At 41.6% G+C, this 18,281-nt stretch overlaps 1 protein-coding gene across 1 annotated transcript; it reads right to left on the bottom strand.

Moving 5' to 3' along the window:
- Positions 1 to 254: 254 nt before the first annotated feature.
- LOC117667181 (veficolin-1-like) lies at positions 255 to 12,755 on the bottom strand. Its single transcript, XM_087881424.1, has 8 exons — positions 12,559 to 12,755; positions 10,526 to 10,663; positions 9,357 to 9,419; positions 8,668 to 8,703; positions 7,490 to 7,623; positions 3,434 to 3,563; positions 2,506 to 2,640; positions 255 to 967 (listed from the first exon to the last, which is right to left on the bottom strand). The coding sequence occupies exons 1-8, from the start codon at positions 12,656 to 12,658 to the stop codon at positions 717 to 719; spliced, it is 987 nt and encodes a 328-aa protein (XP_087737550.1). The 5' UTR covers positions 12,659 to 12,755; the 3' UTR covers positions 255 to 716.
- Between the last annotated feature and the right edge of the window lie 5,526 nt (positions 12,756 to 18,281).

Here is an 18,281-nt window from a genome sequence, read left to right as displayed (position 1 = left end):
TTGTTGGTTGAACTGTTTCCATTAAAATGCATCTGTCTTGGGTGATATCTATGTTTGGAGAAACACTGTCATGTTGCTTCCATGCAACATTTCCCCTTCTTTCCAATTAGTTCAAAGTGACATCCCCAGGTTGCAAAGCCTTACACAGCCAGTTCATCAACTCTAGTGGGTCAATAATGCCCATGTATTCTTTGGCTCTCAGTTTTATGGTGATATGAGGCAGCCTCGTGCCACAACCTCAGGAATGGGAAGACTTTGTAAGAGTACGAAATATTTCATATAATTGAAAGGGTTATATCAAGGTTTTGCGGTCTTTCTGGAATACCCGATACATCGAGGGATGATACAGTAATCAGAATAACTGCTTTGCATTTACACTGTGACGATTTTAGACATTCAATCAAAATTTAGGCTACTGGCTTTCCATAAGATAACAGTGGTTAACATCCCAAATTGAAGATGCTAAATTCTCATGCAAGAGACAGCTGGGTATCCTCTATCCTCAAACTAGCCTTTTCCTTTCAGATATCTTTAATTCCCAAATGAAGGCATCCCCTCAATTTAATGGTATTTATAAATATATATGGAATATATATTGTTTGGATACCTACTATTTAGTCTTCTTTTTTCAGGAACAGCATTCAGGAGGATATTCACATGCTAATAAGTTCATTCAGCAAGTCAGTTGAACAATTCCGAATATACTGATATTTTACCTATTGAGGTCTAATTTTCATGTCCACATATTTGTAAGAATAATGGTGCCCCTTCCCAGCATACCAGTTGATGCCATCAGCATAAGAACTATGTTCCCCTTTGTGATACAGGCCATTCAGGTTGGAAGAGTGGCAGGCACCATACCACCAACTTCCCTTGTGATTCACAGCACAACTTCCGGGTTCATAGACATCATTGTCTTTGTCTTTTGTAGAGAATGCCATGCCTTTATGTCCTGAGAAAGAATCCCCTGAGTGAAGATAATAAGAGGAGAAAGTCAATAATTTACTGTATTGTTGCTTTCAGTGACAGTGCTACAACAGTGAAAAATATATATTCTCTGCTAGGAAGAATTCAGCAGGAAATAAAAAATAATAGAATGCATAACTTATATGCAGAAATTCCCTACTCAGTCCATCATATTACCAGGTCGGAATTCTTTATACCATTGTTTGCTTAACCATGGTTTATTAAATAAACCCTAATCATGTCACATGCCAAGCTATAAACCATGGTTTACAAACATAGCTAGACTTCCTAATATCCTAACTAAAAACCAGCCAACATAGAACAATGTAATAAGATCACCACACACTATTATATGAGAGAGATGTAAATTATTATATTATATATACAAATTATATATATTTAAAATTCTAGATGCAGTTCTGGACCTTACTTATTCATTAATGATTAAAGATTAAAAAATGAGAAAGAATCAAATATATATCACACATGACACAGTTAGCAGAGAGTCATTTAAAAAAGACAGTATGAAATAAAATATCACAAAATAATAGAAAAGCAACCCTAAGGCCAAATTCAAACCTTTTTCTTCCTGGTGGCAAAGTGCAACACAACAAATTTAGCTCCTTTTATAGATATATGAATAGATTGATCTTTTAACAGAAAATAAATTATTTCTGAATCAGGCCATATACCACTTCACAGTGCTTTTACAGCCCTCTCTAAGTGGTTTACAGAGTCAACATATTGCCCCCAACAATCTGGGTCCTCATTTTACTGACTTTGGAAGAATGTAAGGATGAGTCAATCTTGAGCCAGTTATAATCGAATTGCTGAACTGCTGGTAGCCAGCAGTCAGGAGAATAAGCCTGCAGTACTGTGCAATCACAGCTCATAAAAGGTCAGGGCAGCAATACACAGGCAATACAATTACTTTTCATTTAGCAATTGTCTCAGACAGTGACCATTCACAGTTACAATAGAGATGAAAAAGTAACTTTGTGACCAATGCCCACATTTATGATTTTGCAGGTCTTCTAAAGCAAAGGAAAGCTGAAGTAAGATCATAAGCACGGTTATCGTTTCACTTAGCGACTGTTTGGCTTAACAACTGAATTGCTGGTCCCAATTATGATTGCTAAATGAGGATTATGTGTACATATTCTGATAGCTTCATATGAACTCAGACATAATTGTTTCAAGAGAACGACACTTGATTTGTTTAAAGGATGACAGTAATGCATCAAATGTAATATTACATGCAACAGTACCGAAATAATGCATTTTTTCACCATTAGTAATACTGGTAATTCTAAAATTCACTATCAAAAATAATACATTTCTTATGAATAGAAGTGGAAGACAAAACCATAAGGAATGTTTTTTATATTCATATGGTGCCCTGAGGCTTGCTGGACTTGGCTAAAAGCCTTCAGAAAAACACCTGCTGTATATGGCAGATTTTTAACTGTCTTAATTGTGTTTTATGATCTATTCTATATCAAGGTTCTCAAATGAAGAAACAGCCTCTGAATTACTCACCCATGTTGCCATCCAAATAGGAGCCCAACATTAGCTTATAGTTTTCACTTTCATTTGCGATTCTGAAACTGGAATATGTTGCAAAGGTTGTGGAACCATTGAAATCTTCCATATCAATTCGCAATTGCTGTGTTCCTAAACACCAAAGGTTAGATGTTATTAGAGAATGAATACTAGAGATACAGAAATCCTTGAAGGGAAGCATATTTATCATTGTAGTAGACTTTCATTCCACAAAGACATAACCACAGGACCACCTTGGCTCAAAAAAGGTTAGTTATCTCCTGCTTGGGTTGGACTAGATAACCTATAAGGTCCCTTCCAACTCTGTTAATCTGTTAATCTGCTTTTCGATGGACATGGCTTACAGTGGAAAAGCAATGATAACTAACAACATGGAGGAACAGAATTACAGGAGCACAAGAGTTGGCCCAGGAAAATTAAGCCACTATCAGAAAGTCAAAACTTTGACCATTTTGCATAATTAACCAGAAAATCATCCATGCGTTGCCACTTTTTCTTTTGCTTTCACAAAGTCAATATGTTTAATAACTTTCCATCTATATATGGTGAGCAAGGCAGTTAGTTATCAACCGTCTTGGGGGAACCATGCTATATAAAGCTTTGAGAAAAAAAGTTTATTTTCCTCAGATTTCATTTATGAATTTGGAATGTACCATTAATCTTTATGGAAGGAAATGGAAGGTAAGTCTTATGAACCGACAAGAACAGATCAGTATCTTTCTTTTATGCATAAATGTGCCCCGTGATGAAAAGACAGTCTCTGGTAATATTAGAGACAGAATCTGAAAGGACTGATATTCATCTTTCCTTATAAATCAATTCTGATAGTGATGAGCGTTATCAGTGTAAACGTATTTAATTCATCAAACTAAGCCTCAGGTAGAAGAGGAGATTTTGGACTTACCAGAACTGGTGAGAAGATGGATCTTATCATTGCCCAACCAGAATTCTGATCTTTGCCTCCCAAATCCTTTCTTGTATGATTCCCAGTTACGGTAGAAATTGACAGAGCCATCCTGCCTCCTCTGGAAGACCTGGTTGAGAGAGACAATCTGCTTTCTTAATATTATACCATTTCCACTTGGGTCTCTCATACTGGGTTAGTAAGTTCTTACTAGGCTACTGCTTTAAAAGTAAAGCATTGTGGCAGGGTGACTGCATAATTAAAAAGTTGTTTCGAAGCACTACTATCCATGTTGTCTGGACCTAAAATGCAGTATGAAAGGCCACCTTTGCCTGCACTCACATTTGGACCAAAAGAAAGGAATCAAGAAAAACTGAGGTGGCATAGAATTGCCTATTTTTTTTTTCTAGAATAAAGATTGCCTTGTCTTCTTTGCAGGGCTTGTGGGGTTAGGGTTCCTGCTGAGGAAGGGGCAACCCAGCAGCTGAACTCTGCTTCAGGCAGGTAGAAGGGAGATTTCAATAATTTCCTCCAAAGCACCTGACAGCAAGGCAAGAAGTAACAGATGGAAACTTATCAAAGAGAGATCCCACCTAGAACTAAGGAGAAATTTCCTGTCAGTGAGAACAATTAATCAGTGGAACAAGTTGCTTCCAGAAGTTGTGGGTGTTCCATCACTGGAGGTTTTTAAGAAGAGACTGGACAGCCATTTATCTGGAATGGCATAGGCCCCTGATGGTGAACCAATGGCACGCGTGCCACAGGTGGCAGGTGGAGCCATATTGGTGGGCACGCGAGTGTTTTTCTAGCTCAGCTCCAGCGTGCATGCGCGTGCCAGCCAGCTGATGTTTGGGCCTTCTGGGCCCACCGTAAGTCAGGAAACAGGTTGTTTCCAGCCTCCGGAGAGCCTCCAGGGAGAGTGGGGAAGGCCGTTTTCGCCCTCCACAGGCTCCAAGAAAGCCGCTGGAGCCTGGGGAGGGTGAAAAACAGGCCTACCGGGCCCACCATGCCATCACGTGCCAAAAGCGTGGGGAGCGTGGGGGGGTTGTGTGCATATGCGTGAAGGGGGGGCGCATTGAATTATGGGTGTGGACATGTGTGCGACCCCCCCACTCCCCCCGCTTTTGGCACGCGATGGCAAAAAGGTTAGCCATCACTGGCATAGGCCATAGGGCCTCCTGCTTGAGCAGGTGGTTGGATTAGAAGCCCTGCAAGGTCCCTTCCAACTCCGTTATTCAGTATTCTGTGCTCTGTACACAAGTTCTCTAACCTGGCCCACTCCAGGTATGCTGGACAGCAACTCTTGACATTCTCAGCCAGCAGGACAAACAGCTGGGAATCCTAGATACTGTCACCCCAACAGATATGGAGGGAGCCAGGTTGGAAAAAGCTGAGTTAGCCTTTGAATATTACTAATGAATTAAAAGGTATTTTCCTGCTTTCATTATGCCATCTATCGGCGAAACGTCTGAGGTGGCTCGAGAGTTCATGGCTTCCATGACGGCCATGGACCTTACTCAGTTAATTCATGACCCCACTCACACAGGCAGACACACTCTGGACTTAGTTTTTGTCTCTGGTCAGTGGTTGAGTGGCCTTGATATAGGGGATATAGCTATCGAACCCTTGACATGGTCTGACCACTCGCTCCTTCGACTGGACTTTCTAACCGCTGCACCTTGCCGCAGGGAGGCGGGACCGACCAGGTGGTTCCGCCCCAGGCGCCTGATGGATCCTGATAGGTTCCAGATGGAGCTTGGGCCATTCCCTGAGACTCTGGCTCATGACTCAGCTGAAGACCTGGTGGCCGCCTGGGATAGTGCGGCCGCCGGGGCCTTGGACCATGTCGTGCCTTTGCGGCCTCTGACCTGGCACCGAACTCACCTAGCTCCTTGGTTCTCCGAGGAGCTGAGGGAGATGAAGCGCCAGAAAAGACGCCTGGAAAGTAGTTGGAGGACCAGCCGCTCCAAATCTGACCGAACACTGGTGAGGTCTCATATTAAGACCTACCTAGTGGTGATAAAAGCGGCAAAATCTAGCTATTTTGCCGCTCTTATCGTGTCATCAGATAATCACCCAGCCGCCCTGTTTAGGGTGACCCGCTCCCTCCTCCATCTGGAAGCGCGGGATGACCCCTTGCAGGGTCGAGCTGAGGATTTTGTGCAGTATCTGTATGACAAGATCGCTCAGATTCGGGAAGGGCTGGCCTCTGACTGGGTATGTCCAGACGGGATGACTGAGGCAGGTCTTGAGAGCATTATCTGGGAGGGGTTCGATCCTGTGGCTCCCGAGGACATGGACAGGATCCTGGGACGGCTGAACGCGACCACATGTTTATTGGACCCGTGTCCCTCCTGGTTGGTACTGGCTTCCCGGGAGGTTACACGAGGCTGGCTCCAGAGGATTGTTAACACTTCTCTGAGTGAGGGGGTCCGGCCGCTTTGAAAGAAGCGGTGGTGAGGCACCTCCTCAAGAAGCCCTCTCTGGATCCGGCTGTTTTGGCTAACTATCGTCCAGTCTCCAATCTTCGCTTTGTTGCGAAGGTTGTTGAGAGTGTGGTGGCACAGCAGCTTCCCCGGTACCTGGATGAAGCTGTCTATCTAGACCCGCTCCAGTCCGGCTTCCGGCCTGGGCACAGCATGGAAACGGCCTTGGTCGTGTTGGTGGGTGATCTCTGGAGGGCTCGGGATAGGGGTTGCTCCTCTATCCTGGTCCTGTTAGATCTCTCAGCGGCTTTTGATACCATCGACCATGGTATCATGTTGCACCGGTTGAAGGGGCTGGGGGTGGGGGGCACCGTTCTGTGGTGGTTCTCCTCCTACCTCTCTGACCGGTCGCAATCTGTGTTGACAGGGGGGCAGCGGTCGACCCCGAGGCACCTTGCTTGTGGGGTGCCACAAAGGTCGGTCCTTTCACCCCTTCTGTTGAACATTTATGTAAAGCCACTGGGTGAGATCATCCATGGCTTCGGGGTGGAGTTCCATCAGTACGTTGATGACACCCAGCTGTACATCTCCACCCCAGGCCACCCCAACGATGCCCTTGAAGTGATGTCCCAGTGCCTGGAGGCCGTGCGGGCCTGGATGGGGAGAAACAGGCTCTAACTCAACCCTTCCAAGACCGAGTGGCTGTGGCTTCCAGCGTCCCGATATAGCCAGCTGGTGCCATCACTGGCTATTGAGGGCGAATCACTTGCCCCCACAGAGAGGGCTCGCAACTTGGGCGTCCTCCTGGATGCACGGCTGTCTTTAGAAGACCATTTGACTGCCGTGGCCAGGGAGGCTTTTTATCAGGTTCGCCTGATACGCCAGTTGCGTCCCTTTCTAGATTGGGACTCCCTACGCACAGTCACTCAGGCACTCGTCACCTCCAGCCTGGACTACTGCAACGCTCTCTACATGGGGCTCCCCCTGGGGTGCACCCGGAGGCTCCAGCTGGTCCAGAATGCGGCTGCGTGGGGGATTATGGGAGCGACGGGGCGCTCCCATGTGGCACCTCTCCTGCGCAAGCTGCACTGGCTCCCGGTGGTCTTCCGGGTGCGCTTCAAGGTGTTGGTGACCACCTTTAAAGCGCCCCATGGCTTAGGGCTGGGGTATTTACGAGACCGCCTTCTGCCACCAATAGCCTCCCACCGGCCAGTACGCTTGCACAGAGTGGGCCTCCTCAGGGTGCCGTCCGCCAGACAGTGTCGGCGGGCGACCCCCAGGGGGAGAGCCTTCTCTGTGGCGGCACCTGCCCTCTGGAACAACCTCCCCCCAGAGATACGTACAATATCAGACCTCCGGATTTTTCGTCGGGCCCTGAAAACTTATTTATTTCAACTAGTCAGGCTGGCTTGATCCCACAGTTTTGGGTTAAATTTAATTGATTTTAAATTGGGTTTGTTTTAAACTGCGGCCAAAAATATTTAATTATTTTAAACTGTTTTTAAATTTTGTATGTTTTGTTTTTATTCTGGCTGTTCACCGCCCTGAGTCCTGTTGGAGAAGGGCGGTATACAAATTGAAACAAATAAATAAATGTTGGAAGGAAACATCTCTAAACTCTCTTACTTACCAACCAGCCCCCTCCATCTACTTCCATGTCACAGAAAACCACCATCACTTTCCCTGTGATTGGATAGATGATGTACCAGCCAGTGAGGGTTTCTCCTTGTTCATGGAGCTCCTTGCAGTTTCTGGCTCTTCCCTCTGAGAGAAGAATGAGGGTTGGGGGTGGGGAAGAGAAAAATGTGTGGATCAGTTCAGATTCTCCTTGTTCTGAAAATACCGTATTATTCAGGCTATAAGATATTCCAGACTATAAGATGCACATTAGCTTTAGGGGAGGAAAACAAGAAAAAGAAATCTGCCTGTTTGCTGCAGCATGTTCGCCACCGCCATGGTTTGCCACCGCCCATTTGCCAGTGGCCATTCGCCGCTGCCCGTTAATTCCGACCTGTTCGATTTGTGATCGGTGGTGAATGGGCAGCAGCAAATGTGCCTTGGTGGTGGCAATAGGTGGCGATGGCGATCCCTGCTGCTTAGATCGGTATTGCATCACATTGATCGTCCATCCCTCTCAAGCAATATTCGCTCTACAGACATTTCCACCCACCTTTATTGGGGGGGAGTGCATCTTATAGTCTGAAAAATATAATTTATATGGTAGGACAATTACAGGTTTCTATGCAAGAACTTGTCCAATGAAATCACCATAATGTCTATTGTAGGAGAATGGATACAAGTTGGTATGCAATAATATTTAAAAAATTAAAGAAAATTAAAGAAAATATTTATTTACTTATTTATTTATAATATTTATATGCCATCCATCTCATATCTAATGGCTCTGAGTGGCTTACAGCATATAGGTATAGGTAGATCCTTCAAGACCTGAATAAGACATACAGTATTTGAATATGTAGCAGGTTCTCCAAACTAGAGTCATTAATTATCAGGGAGGGGGATCACGGGAGATAGAGTCTATCATTTTTAGAAGACACAGGTTGGGGAAAGCTGATATGTGCAGATGAAATGCATCACAATGATCCTTAAACTGTGATCAGACAATTTGTACTATTTTAAACATCGATTCTAGGCTGTTCAGGCAGTTTTGCATTTATTATCCTGAGTGATAAAGGTCAAACAAATGGAGATCAAAACAAAGATAAAATCAAGCTGATGGCATTTGTGCCAATTATCTGGAGAAGTTTGAGGTTAATGATTAAGCAAGGGGAGAATGCTTAGACATACCTTCCGGCTGACAGCCTTCTAAGCGGCAGGGTTCCCCTGTGGAAAGTGGAAAAAAAAAAACTGCTTTTGAGCTGAACAAACTCAGGGCTCCAAGTAAAAGGAAATATGAAGATGAGAACTATTTCACAGTTTCTCCTCAACTTACAACCATTCATTTAATGACCATTCGGAGTTACAAAGGCACTGAAAAAAGTGACTTATGACAACTGTTGCAGCATCTCTGTATTCACACTATCAAAACTCGGAATCTTGGTAATTGGCTCATATTTATAATGGCTGCAGTGTCCCAGAGTCTTGTCATCACCTTGGCAACTTTCTGACAATCAAATCCACTGGGGAAGCTAGATTTACTTAAGAGTCATCTTACTAACAACTGCAGCAATTCACTTATCAACTGTGACAAGAAAGGTCATAAAATGGGGGAAAACTCACTTAACAACCGTCTTAGCAATGGAAATTTTGGGCTCAATTGTGGTCATGCGTTGAGAACTATCTGTTTATCAACACCTCTCTTTATGCAAGTTCCTTATCTATTTTCTTGCCTAGAGGAATAGACTTGTAGAAAATCTACCTGCAAAGAACTTGTCTTGCAGAGTCATCACCAAAGTAGAAGCTTCAGTAAGAATATTTGTTTGGAGGCCAAGAGGCTTTAGGATTTCCATATATTTCCCTCATTGGAGATACATTACCTTTGTCTCCTTTGTCTCCCTTTGGTCCAGCTTTTCCAGGAATCCCAGCAGAGCCCTTTTCACCTAAGGAGAACAGAACAAAGCTCCTTAAAGGAACACCTGGAATATACCAAGAATTTTCTAAATCTTTTCTTTGTAAAAAGCAAGACAATCACAGAGGCTTTTATCCATGGGTGAAATCTAAAATTTGTTACTACCAGTTCTGTGGGCATGGCTTGGTGAGGGGGGGGATGTAATGTGACTGGGTGGGCGTGGCCAACTTTTTTTTTAACTTTTAAAAGCATTTGCTTTTTAAAAAAGCTTTTAGAACCCTCTGACAATCAGGCAACTCAGGTGGGATCACCAGAGGCTTTTAAAAGCATTTTTCCCCCTACAACCTCTTTGACTGAAGAGGTTGTAGAAAAAATGCTTTTAGAAGTCTCTGACGATCCCAGCTGAGCCGCAAGATCATCAGAGCCTTTTTTTTTTACTTTTAAAAGTATTTTTTCGGCCGAAGAGGTTGTAGAAAAAATGCTTTTAAAAGTAAAAAAACCAGCCTCTGGTGATCGCGCAGCTCAGCTGGGCATGGGGGGTGGGGGCGCGCAGGGATTTTTGCTACCGGTTCTCCGAACCACCAGCCGCCATCGCTACCGGATCGGGTAATCCGGTCCGAACCAGGAGCATTTTACCCCTGCTTTTATCTCTCAGTTTGCAAAGAGAGGGCAACGACCCTTTGATTGTTTTTCAGGTTTTACCCATCTTTCTCAAGCACTGCAAAGACAGTAAACATCCTTGTTAGGAAAGAACTGACTGATCCCTGGAAAGGAAGGAAGCTGATGGGCATAAGAATAGTTCTTTTAACAAAATGATACAATCCATCCTCCCTAAAAAAGAACTAGAAGTTCCAACTACAGAGGCATTCCCAACTGCTACTATTGAACCACCATCAGTATTTTTAAAATCCTCTTCCTCACCTGAAATGCAACCTTCCTAGTACAGCACCCTCCCTTCCTAGCTGGAATTTGAGGGGCAGGGCATGTTTTTCATCCCTCTGCCAAGTAACCTTGGTGATGCTTTCTCCAACATCCATTCTTCTAGACTGTCCAGGCTTTGAGTTTCCTAGTAACAGAGCAAATAAGCTGCTAGAACTCTTTGACATCAATTGACAACAGAAGTCGGCATCAACTTACCTGGGGGGCCCTGAGGTCCTGGCTCACCCTTGGCTCCAGAAAGACCATTTGTTCCTGGCATACCTGGAATTCCAGGTATCCCTGCCTGGCCCTGGAGAACAATCTTGTCACCCCCACATTGTTCTAAGCTCTTCAGCTCTGGAATAGAAGAAAGAGCATAAACAGAATGAGAAACTAGACAGAAGCAGGAAGGTTTTCTCACAGACTGACAAGTCACACTAAATCAAAGTGGCCCTAGTTTGGATGCTAGAAAATCAGGACGATGCAGCAGATAATATTGGATTTCTATCATGGGAAATTCATGGGAAGTTCACTCTTATTTTTTACTGAGCCTTCACAAGCTTTTAAAGCTTATATTTTTCGACCTGCAAGAGGAAGGGTGAGAAGGGCAGAAGAACAATGACATGTACAGGATACTCTTAGGAAACAATCCCTGATATTAACATGTACATACTTTCTTTTCAAATATTCTAGTTGATTACTGTACACACTTAATATAGTGGGAAATCAAGTGTTTCCACAAAAGAGTACTTCAGTGGGAGCCCAGAAAATATTTGTCCTCTAATGAATCCATCTATACATATAAGAATCAGATTTCTTTCTTCTCATTTATATTTTCAAATGTATTCCTAAAAACTGTTAGCTAAATTCTTAGATAATGCACAGGTCATTACATTTAAAAGGACACACACATGTGTCTTTAGTGATTTGTACAGTAGAAATATTAAATCCATAGGTTTAAAAGATTTGATGTTTATTGACAGATTTCACTTAATTTCCACAAAATGTGTAATTAGGCATCTCTTTCCTTGTTGTCTCTGGCCTCACCCAGCCTACACAGAATGTTTGCTGTCTGATCTGCAACAAGCAAGCTCAACTGCTTTCTGAGCCAACTGCACTCCTTCCTACCGGTCAATGGCAAAATGCTAAAAAAACAAGGTGGGACTCTATCCTCTTCCATTCTAGTATTTGTTTCTTGCAAAAAGCAGAAAGACAGTGCCCTGTCTCAATGCTGTGGGCTGTGTAGAGGCTATGTACCAGGGTAACTTTAGTGAGGGGAACCCCAAGGAACTGTTTTTGGCAATGGGGAACTGCAGCAACTCTGGAAAATCTTCAAAACTGCCTTTACTGTGTTTACTCTACACTAGAATATGAGCTACTTCCAAAGCTGATTGATTCAGCACATGAAGCCCACCTGGAGCCTCTCATGACTACAAGATTAGCTCAGCCTTTATGTGTGAAAGAGGCTTTTGGCACAAAGCTCCCCGTCATCTGATTAGAAGTGTCTTTCAAGTCGTGAAACAGCACATTGTACAGAAAAGAGCAGGCATCTTTTTATAAGGCATACCTTTTTGGCCAAAGACAAACTCCACTGGTCTATTTCTTTCCCCACCCATTAAACCCTTTCCTAGAACGTCTGTAATTTCACTAAAGCTCCTTCTGTGGGTCTGCCAACTTTGCTCCTTGAACATCCATTCCTCCCTCTGGCCAATAACCAAGCAGGAAATGGCTATGAGACAATGCCTTCCACTCACTGTTATATTTGGGTTTCACAGTGAGGAAAAAAATAAAAAACAAAAACCTTGGTAGTACAGTGGTTTAAAGCACCCTGTTATTAAGACCAGCTGCCTGCAATTACTGCAGGTTTGAATCTCACCAGGCTCAAGGTTGACTCAGCCTTCCATCCCTTCTAAGGTAGGTAAATTGAGGACCCAGTTGTGGGGGCAATAAGCTGACTTTGTATAAATATACAAAAGGATGAAGGCTATTGCTTAGCACATTGTAAGCCGCCCTGAGTCTCCGGAGAAGGGCGGCATATAAATCAAATTTTTAAAAAAACAAAACAAAATTAACCATTGCCGAGAGCTAAACAGCACCTTCCCTAAAGGGAGGGGAAGTCCCAGGAGCTGGAAGGTGAAATGAGACAGGCGTTCCCACTGGTGATGAAGTGTCCTGCGGTTATGGGAGAAGCTCTCTAGAGCAATCTATCTTTATTAACTGGCTCACCCCAGAAAGGACCAATTGAGACTCACGTGCACAGCAGCTGGTTTCTGTCTCCTCCTGTGTGGATAGTCCCCTCTCTGCAGACAGAGCAATCAGGAATAGGAAGCAAAAACCAATCCAAGTTGTCATCTTGCCTCAGGGAACCTAGTTTGCTCTCCTTTAAATATGACTTTGAACTGGGCTGGGGTTTTAGATGTTCTTGTATTTATGGCAATGCCTAGGTGTTCTGTAAACAGAGAAATGAGGAAATAATAGAATTTCCTTGCAATGGTACATGTTGAAAGTCTTCTTTTGCAACACCTGCTTTCGCAAACCTTGGCGCCATTCTGATGGAGCTCTAGAAATAACAGAAATCCCTGCTTCACATTACTTTCCCCACCCCTTGTCCTTCCTTGAGCATTTTCTGTGGAACAATGTGGATCTTTAACCTCGGTTACCAGAGGGAGAGGAGGAACATGAGTGAGCTGCACTTCAGGTAAATAAGTACATCAGCTTTGTTGCAATATTTTCAGGATCAGACTCAATAATATTAGTAAGAGTTAAAGGTTTAAATATATTTCCTTTTATTTACAATAGGCATTCTATATTCACTGAATATTCACAGATAGAAGCAAAGAAAAGGGTGTAGGTGGCTCCTTATATATACAATGGGTGGAGCTATGAGTGGGAGTGGTGAATTATGAATACATTAAGAAGTGAAGAATAAGTTAACCCCTGATACCCCGTTCATATATTATTTACACATTAGAGAATAAGGCATTTACATCTGACAAATCCCCCTCTAAATGCCGATTCGTTATACAACACCAATTACACTCAGATTCAGGACAATACAATACATACAACTTAGAAGTTAAATATTTGTGTTGCTTAGAAGGTAAAGGCTTTGTCAATATGTCAGCTAACTGTTCTGAGGTATCACAATGCACTGCTTTAATAAATCCATCCTGAGATAATTGTCTCACATGTTTAAATTTTATATCTATATGTCTGGACCTTTGTCCAATGGCATCAGATCTAGATATTTCAATGGCTGCTTTATTATCTTCATGCATAACAAAAGGCAAAACAGGTTTTTTCCAAACATCTGAAATTAAATCATTAAACCATACAAGGTTATTTGCAGCTTTGGATAAACAAACATATTCCGCTTCTGTCGTTGAAGTGGCCACTAGTTCTTGTTTACCAGTGTACCAGTAAACTGGACAGTCATTTAAGAGAAATATATAACCAGATGTACTTTTTCTACATGAGGTTTCTCCAGCCCAGTCTGCATCTGCATAACATGTAAGCTTTGGTTCTTTATTGTCTTTAGGTTCTAATATTAAGCAAAAGTCTAGTGTACTTTTCAGATATCTTAAAATTCTTTTAACAGCTTCTCAGTGATACATTGTTGGTTTGCTGACATGTCTGGATAATAGATTGAGTGGTAAGGCGATATCTGGTCTAGTCCAATTAGATATATAAAGAAGTGAACCTATGATTGATCTATAAAATGTGTTATCCTTGAATTCGGGGGAAGATTCATCAGTATTTCTTAGAAAATCAGTTTGCATAGGAGTATCACAAGGTTTGGCATTGTTTAAATTGCATTTATTTAAAAGTTCTACAATCTTATCTCTCTGAGTAAGTTTGAATCCCCTTCTAGTCTTATTAATTTGGACACCAAGATATTTGTTTACTTTACCTAGAGATTTTAACGAGAAATGTTCATTTAGTTTGGTTACAAAGGTTTCTCTTCTCTCTTTATGTTTTCCTATGTATAAAATGTCATCCACATAAATCAATACAAATTCAATGTAATCATCATCCTTTTTGACAAAAAAACAGTTATCAGCAGTTGTAGCGTTGAAGTCCATGGTTCTAAGTACTTTCACTAAACAATCATACCATCGTTTACCAGATTGTTTTAACCCGTATAAACTCTTGTTTAACAACCAAATTTCATTTTTGTTTGTGTATTGACTGTGAGGTGCTCTTACGTATATTTCTTTATCTAGTTTAGCGTGTAGATACGCAGTCTGTATGTCGTATTGAAATACATCAAGGTTGAGTGCTGATGCTACCACTAGAGCTGTTTTGACACTCTCTGTTCTTACTGTGGGGGAATACGTGTCAGTATAGTCCTCCGGATATTTCTGTGCATAACCTTGTGCAACTAGTCTAGCTTTGTATAGAGTATTGCCTCCCTCTAAGTTCTTAATTTTATATATCCACCTGGTACCAATAATTGTTTTATCCTTAGGTGCAATTGCAGGTGTAAATACATTTAATCCTTGTAAACTTTCCATCTCTTTTTTCATCGCTAATTCCCATTTTTCCTTTTCTTCACGAGGGAGTTTTAACACTTCCTCATATGTATTGGGTGTTGTTGGCTCACCATCCATATGCATTATGTAATCCTTGTATTTATTTGGCATTTGATTTCTGGTGTTTCTAATGGTTTTTTCAGGTTTACTATCGTTATCATGCAAATATCTTGCTTCCTTTTTTGTTAATGTGTCTGTCTTAATTTTGTGTTGGCTATTCGTCCAAATTTTGGTTTTGTTCTTATTTTTGTTGATATTTTGCTTTTCTATGATCCCTTCTTCATGAGATTTTGTACCTTTATATTTATTTGGAAATATTTCATTAAGATGTAATTTAGACCAGTTAGCCTGTTCATGGAACACAGCTGTTCTGGAGACTATAAATTTGTTATTGTTATCAATGAATCTGTACCCTTTAGTACCGGTTTCATATCCCATAAATCTGAGTCTTCTGGATACGTTTTCTCCCTTTCTTCTTAATTGTTTAGGTATGTGTACGTCTGCAGTGACTCCAAATATATGCATGTGTGCTAATTTTGGTTTTCTATTATACATCACTTCATATGGTGTCTTATTTACAATGCTGGACCATGTTCTATTTTGTGTGTAATTTGAATAATGTAAGGCTTCTGACCAGAATTGTTTGCTTAAGCCAGCATCTTCCAATGTGCATCTAATCATGGTTTGTAATGTGGAATTTTTCCTCTCTGCAATCCCGTTCTGGAACGCAGAAAATGGACTAGATGTGTAATGTAACATTCCTTTGTCTTTTAACCATTGGGAGAATTCTTTAGACATGAATTCGCATCCCCTATCTGTCATAATTTGTTTTATTTTGATGTTGTGTTGTGTTTCTATGCGTTTGTAAAATTCTTTAAATTTTTGAAATGTTTCATCTTTGTGTTTTAATGTATAAACAAACCCATAGCGGCTATAATCGTCCACTATTGTCAGGAAGTAACGTTTTCTATAAGTGATTGATGGAGTTAATGGACCAACTAAGTCCATGTGTACTAAATCAAAAATTTTGTTAGTTGATCTAGTAGATTTTCTTGGCCTGGGGCTAGTTTTTAGTTTTGTAGATTTACATACTGAGCATTCCAAATAGTTTTCACAATTTTTTATTTTAACACCTTCTGCGTGTTCAGTCATTTTTTTGTACTACAGGAAAACTGGCATGTCCTAACTTCCTATGTAAGATGTGAGCACACTCATCATGAATTGGCTTACCTATTTTTGGTTTTTTTTCATTGTGTGCATCTTTGTGATCATGAGATGTTTTACACTCATCATTGTCACTATTGCTAATATTTTCATCATCTACTTCAATACAATCTTCCATATTTGAGTCAATGTTATGCAACCATTTTTCCTTAGTTATCAGATAAGGTAGGCCTCCTTTAATCATCACTGTGCCTATATTTATTTTATTCTTCTCCAAAATCGCTTTTCCTTTTGAAAAAACAATGTTAATGTCAGAATCTCTACTTAGTTTTATAGCACTTAGTATGTTATGAGGTATCTCAGGTATTAGCAATACCCCCTCTATTTTTCCTAGACCAGGCAAGGTTACATTCCCTCTACCTAATACTTGCACCTTTTCTTGGTTAGCTACCTTTATTACAAATTTATCTTCTGCAAATGAAGACAATATATTTTTGTTATTAGTGGTGTGATTAGTTGCTCCAGAATCAATAAGCCAATTATTGTTCTCATTTTGCTGTATGTTAGTGTTGTCTTGTTTATTGAGCCGTTCAGTGAGCCAGATTTTCTATCCTTTGAATTATCTCTGCCCCCTCTATTCTCTTTGTAATTTGGTGGGCTCCTATATCTATGTCTATCTATGGAAGACTGTCTATAATTGTATTTGTTTCTATATTCTGACCTATGCCTTTCTCTTGAAATTTTGGGACAGTCTCTTCTATTGTGTTCCCTGGATCCACAATTGTGGCATTTAAATGTTTCATTATATTTTTCTTGGAAAGCTACTTTCCTATATGGTTTGTGTTCTGTGTGATTGCTAGAACGATTCCTTCTTGAATTGTCTTCTGCTATCAGTTTATTGGATAGACTTTCTATGGATAAATATCCTAGATTGATAGTGTCTAAATGTGACATAAAATTGTCCCATGATGAATCAAGTGAGTTGATAATAACACTTTTCATTGTTTGGTCTGAAATCACCTCCCCCCTCAAATGCAGCTCAGCTCTTATTTTGTTTAAATATATTAAATGCTCACTTATGGAAACCCCTGGTTTTACCCTAGATGAAAAGAAATCTTTAGACATCCTTGTGGTGGTAGCTACACTGTCACTGTGAAATAAATTAAACATGCATTGAATGATTTCTGAAACAGTCAGATTTGGCTTAATGCTATGATACATTGCAGGAGACACACTAGATATTATTAAGAAAAATGCTCTATGGTGTAAACAATCTATTTTTAGAGTCCAAGGTCTTTTTGGGGGACTAGTGATAAAAAATAATAAGTTTTCCTTCATAAAGACAACCTGGAGCTGTTGATACCATTCTTGCAAATTAACGCCATCAACCCTTAGCTTTGGGAAGTCACTGGGTAAATTTCCGACATTATTGTGTCCATTACTTACAACCTGAGGTAGTCCGTGGTCTCGCAAGTGTAGAAAATTGCAAAACGGCATGGGGATGCTCGCAACGAGTCTGCATGGTCTCCTCGCCAGTTCATGTCTTCCCAGACCGTCTGCGTAGTTTTGCGCATGCGCGTTGTCCATTTCTTCTTTGGAGTCGTCGTGGAAGGTTCTCTCCATTGTGGCTCGCTCGTTCTGCTCCTCTTCAGATGAATCGGTCTCTGGTTCGATTTTGGGAGTCTTGACGACGGCGGCTGCTCTTCCTCTTCCCCTGAGGGCTTTGATGCTTGCTTCGGTCTGTGGCGTAGGGCGGTACCGGCAGGGCTCTCTGGGTTCGGGCGTCGGCGTCCTCGTAGTCAGGATGGGAGCGGGCAGGTCTTGAGGCATCGGCTTGCTCGCTCGCTTCTTCGGTAGCTGTTTGTTAATTTTTAGTTTTGGCCCAAATGCAGCAAAAAGCGTTTTCATTGCTGATTTTATTTGGGAGTTTGTTGAATCATCTTCACTTTCTGATTCTGATTCTTCTGAGGAGTTTGAATCTTCTTTTTCATTTTCGTTGTTTGATAACGTTTTTCGCGCCAGAAATTTTGAATTGAGCATTTTGATTGGCTCTGCTTCGCTCACCCTGGAGGCCTGTTGAAACCAAGATGGCTGCCATTCAAAATTTCGCGCGGGATCACCGTTTTTCTTCTTCATAATGACTTTCTCTGTAGTCATATCACTCACTATTTTTGGGTCTTTAGACTTTTCATTAGTGATGTTTTTCTCTCTCGCTGCTCCGCTGTTCTTCAGCATATCTTGGAGTTTCGCGATGAGGCTTTCATCATTCTTCTGGCTCT

The sequence above is a fragment of the Pantherophis guttatus genome, chromosome 1 (genome assembly GCF_059756535.1).
Source record: "Pantherophis guttatus breed Tessera chromosome 1, ASM5975653v1, whole genome shotgun sequence".
Classification (NCBI taxonomy): Eukaryota; Metazoa; Chordata; class Lepidosauria; order Squamata; family Colubridae; genus Pantherophis; species Pantherophis guttatus.
This window is presented reverse-complemented; position numbering and strand designations above follow the sequence as displayed.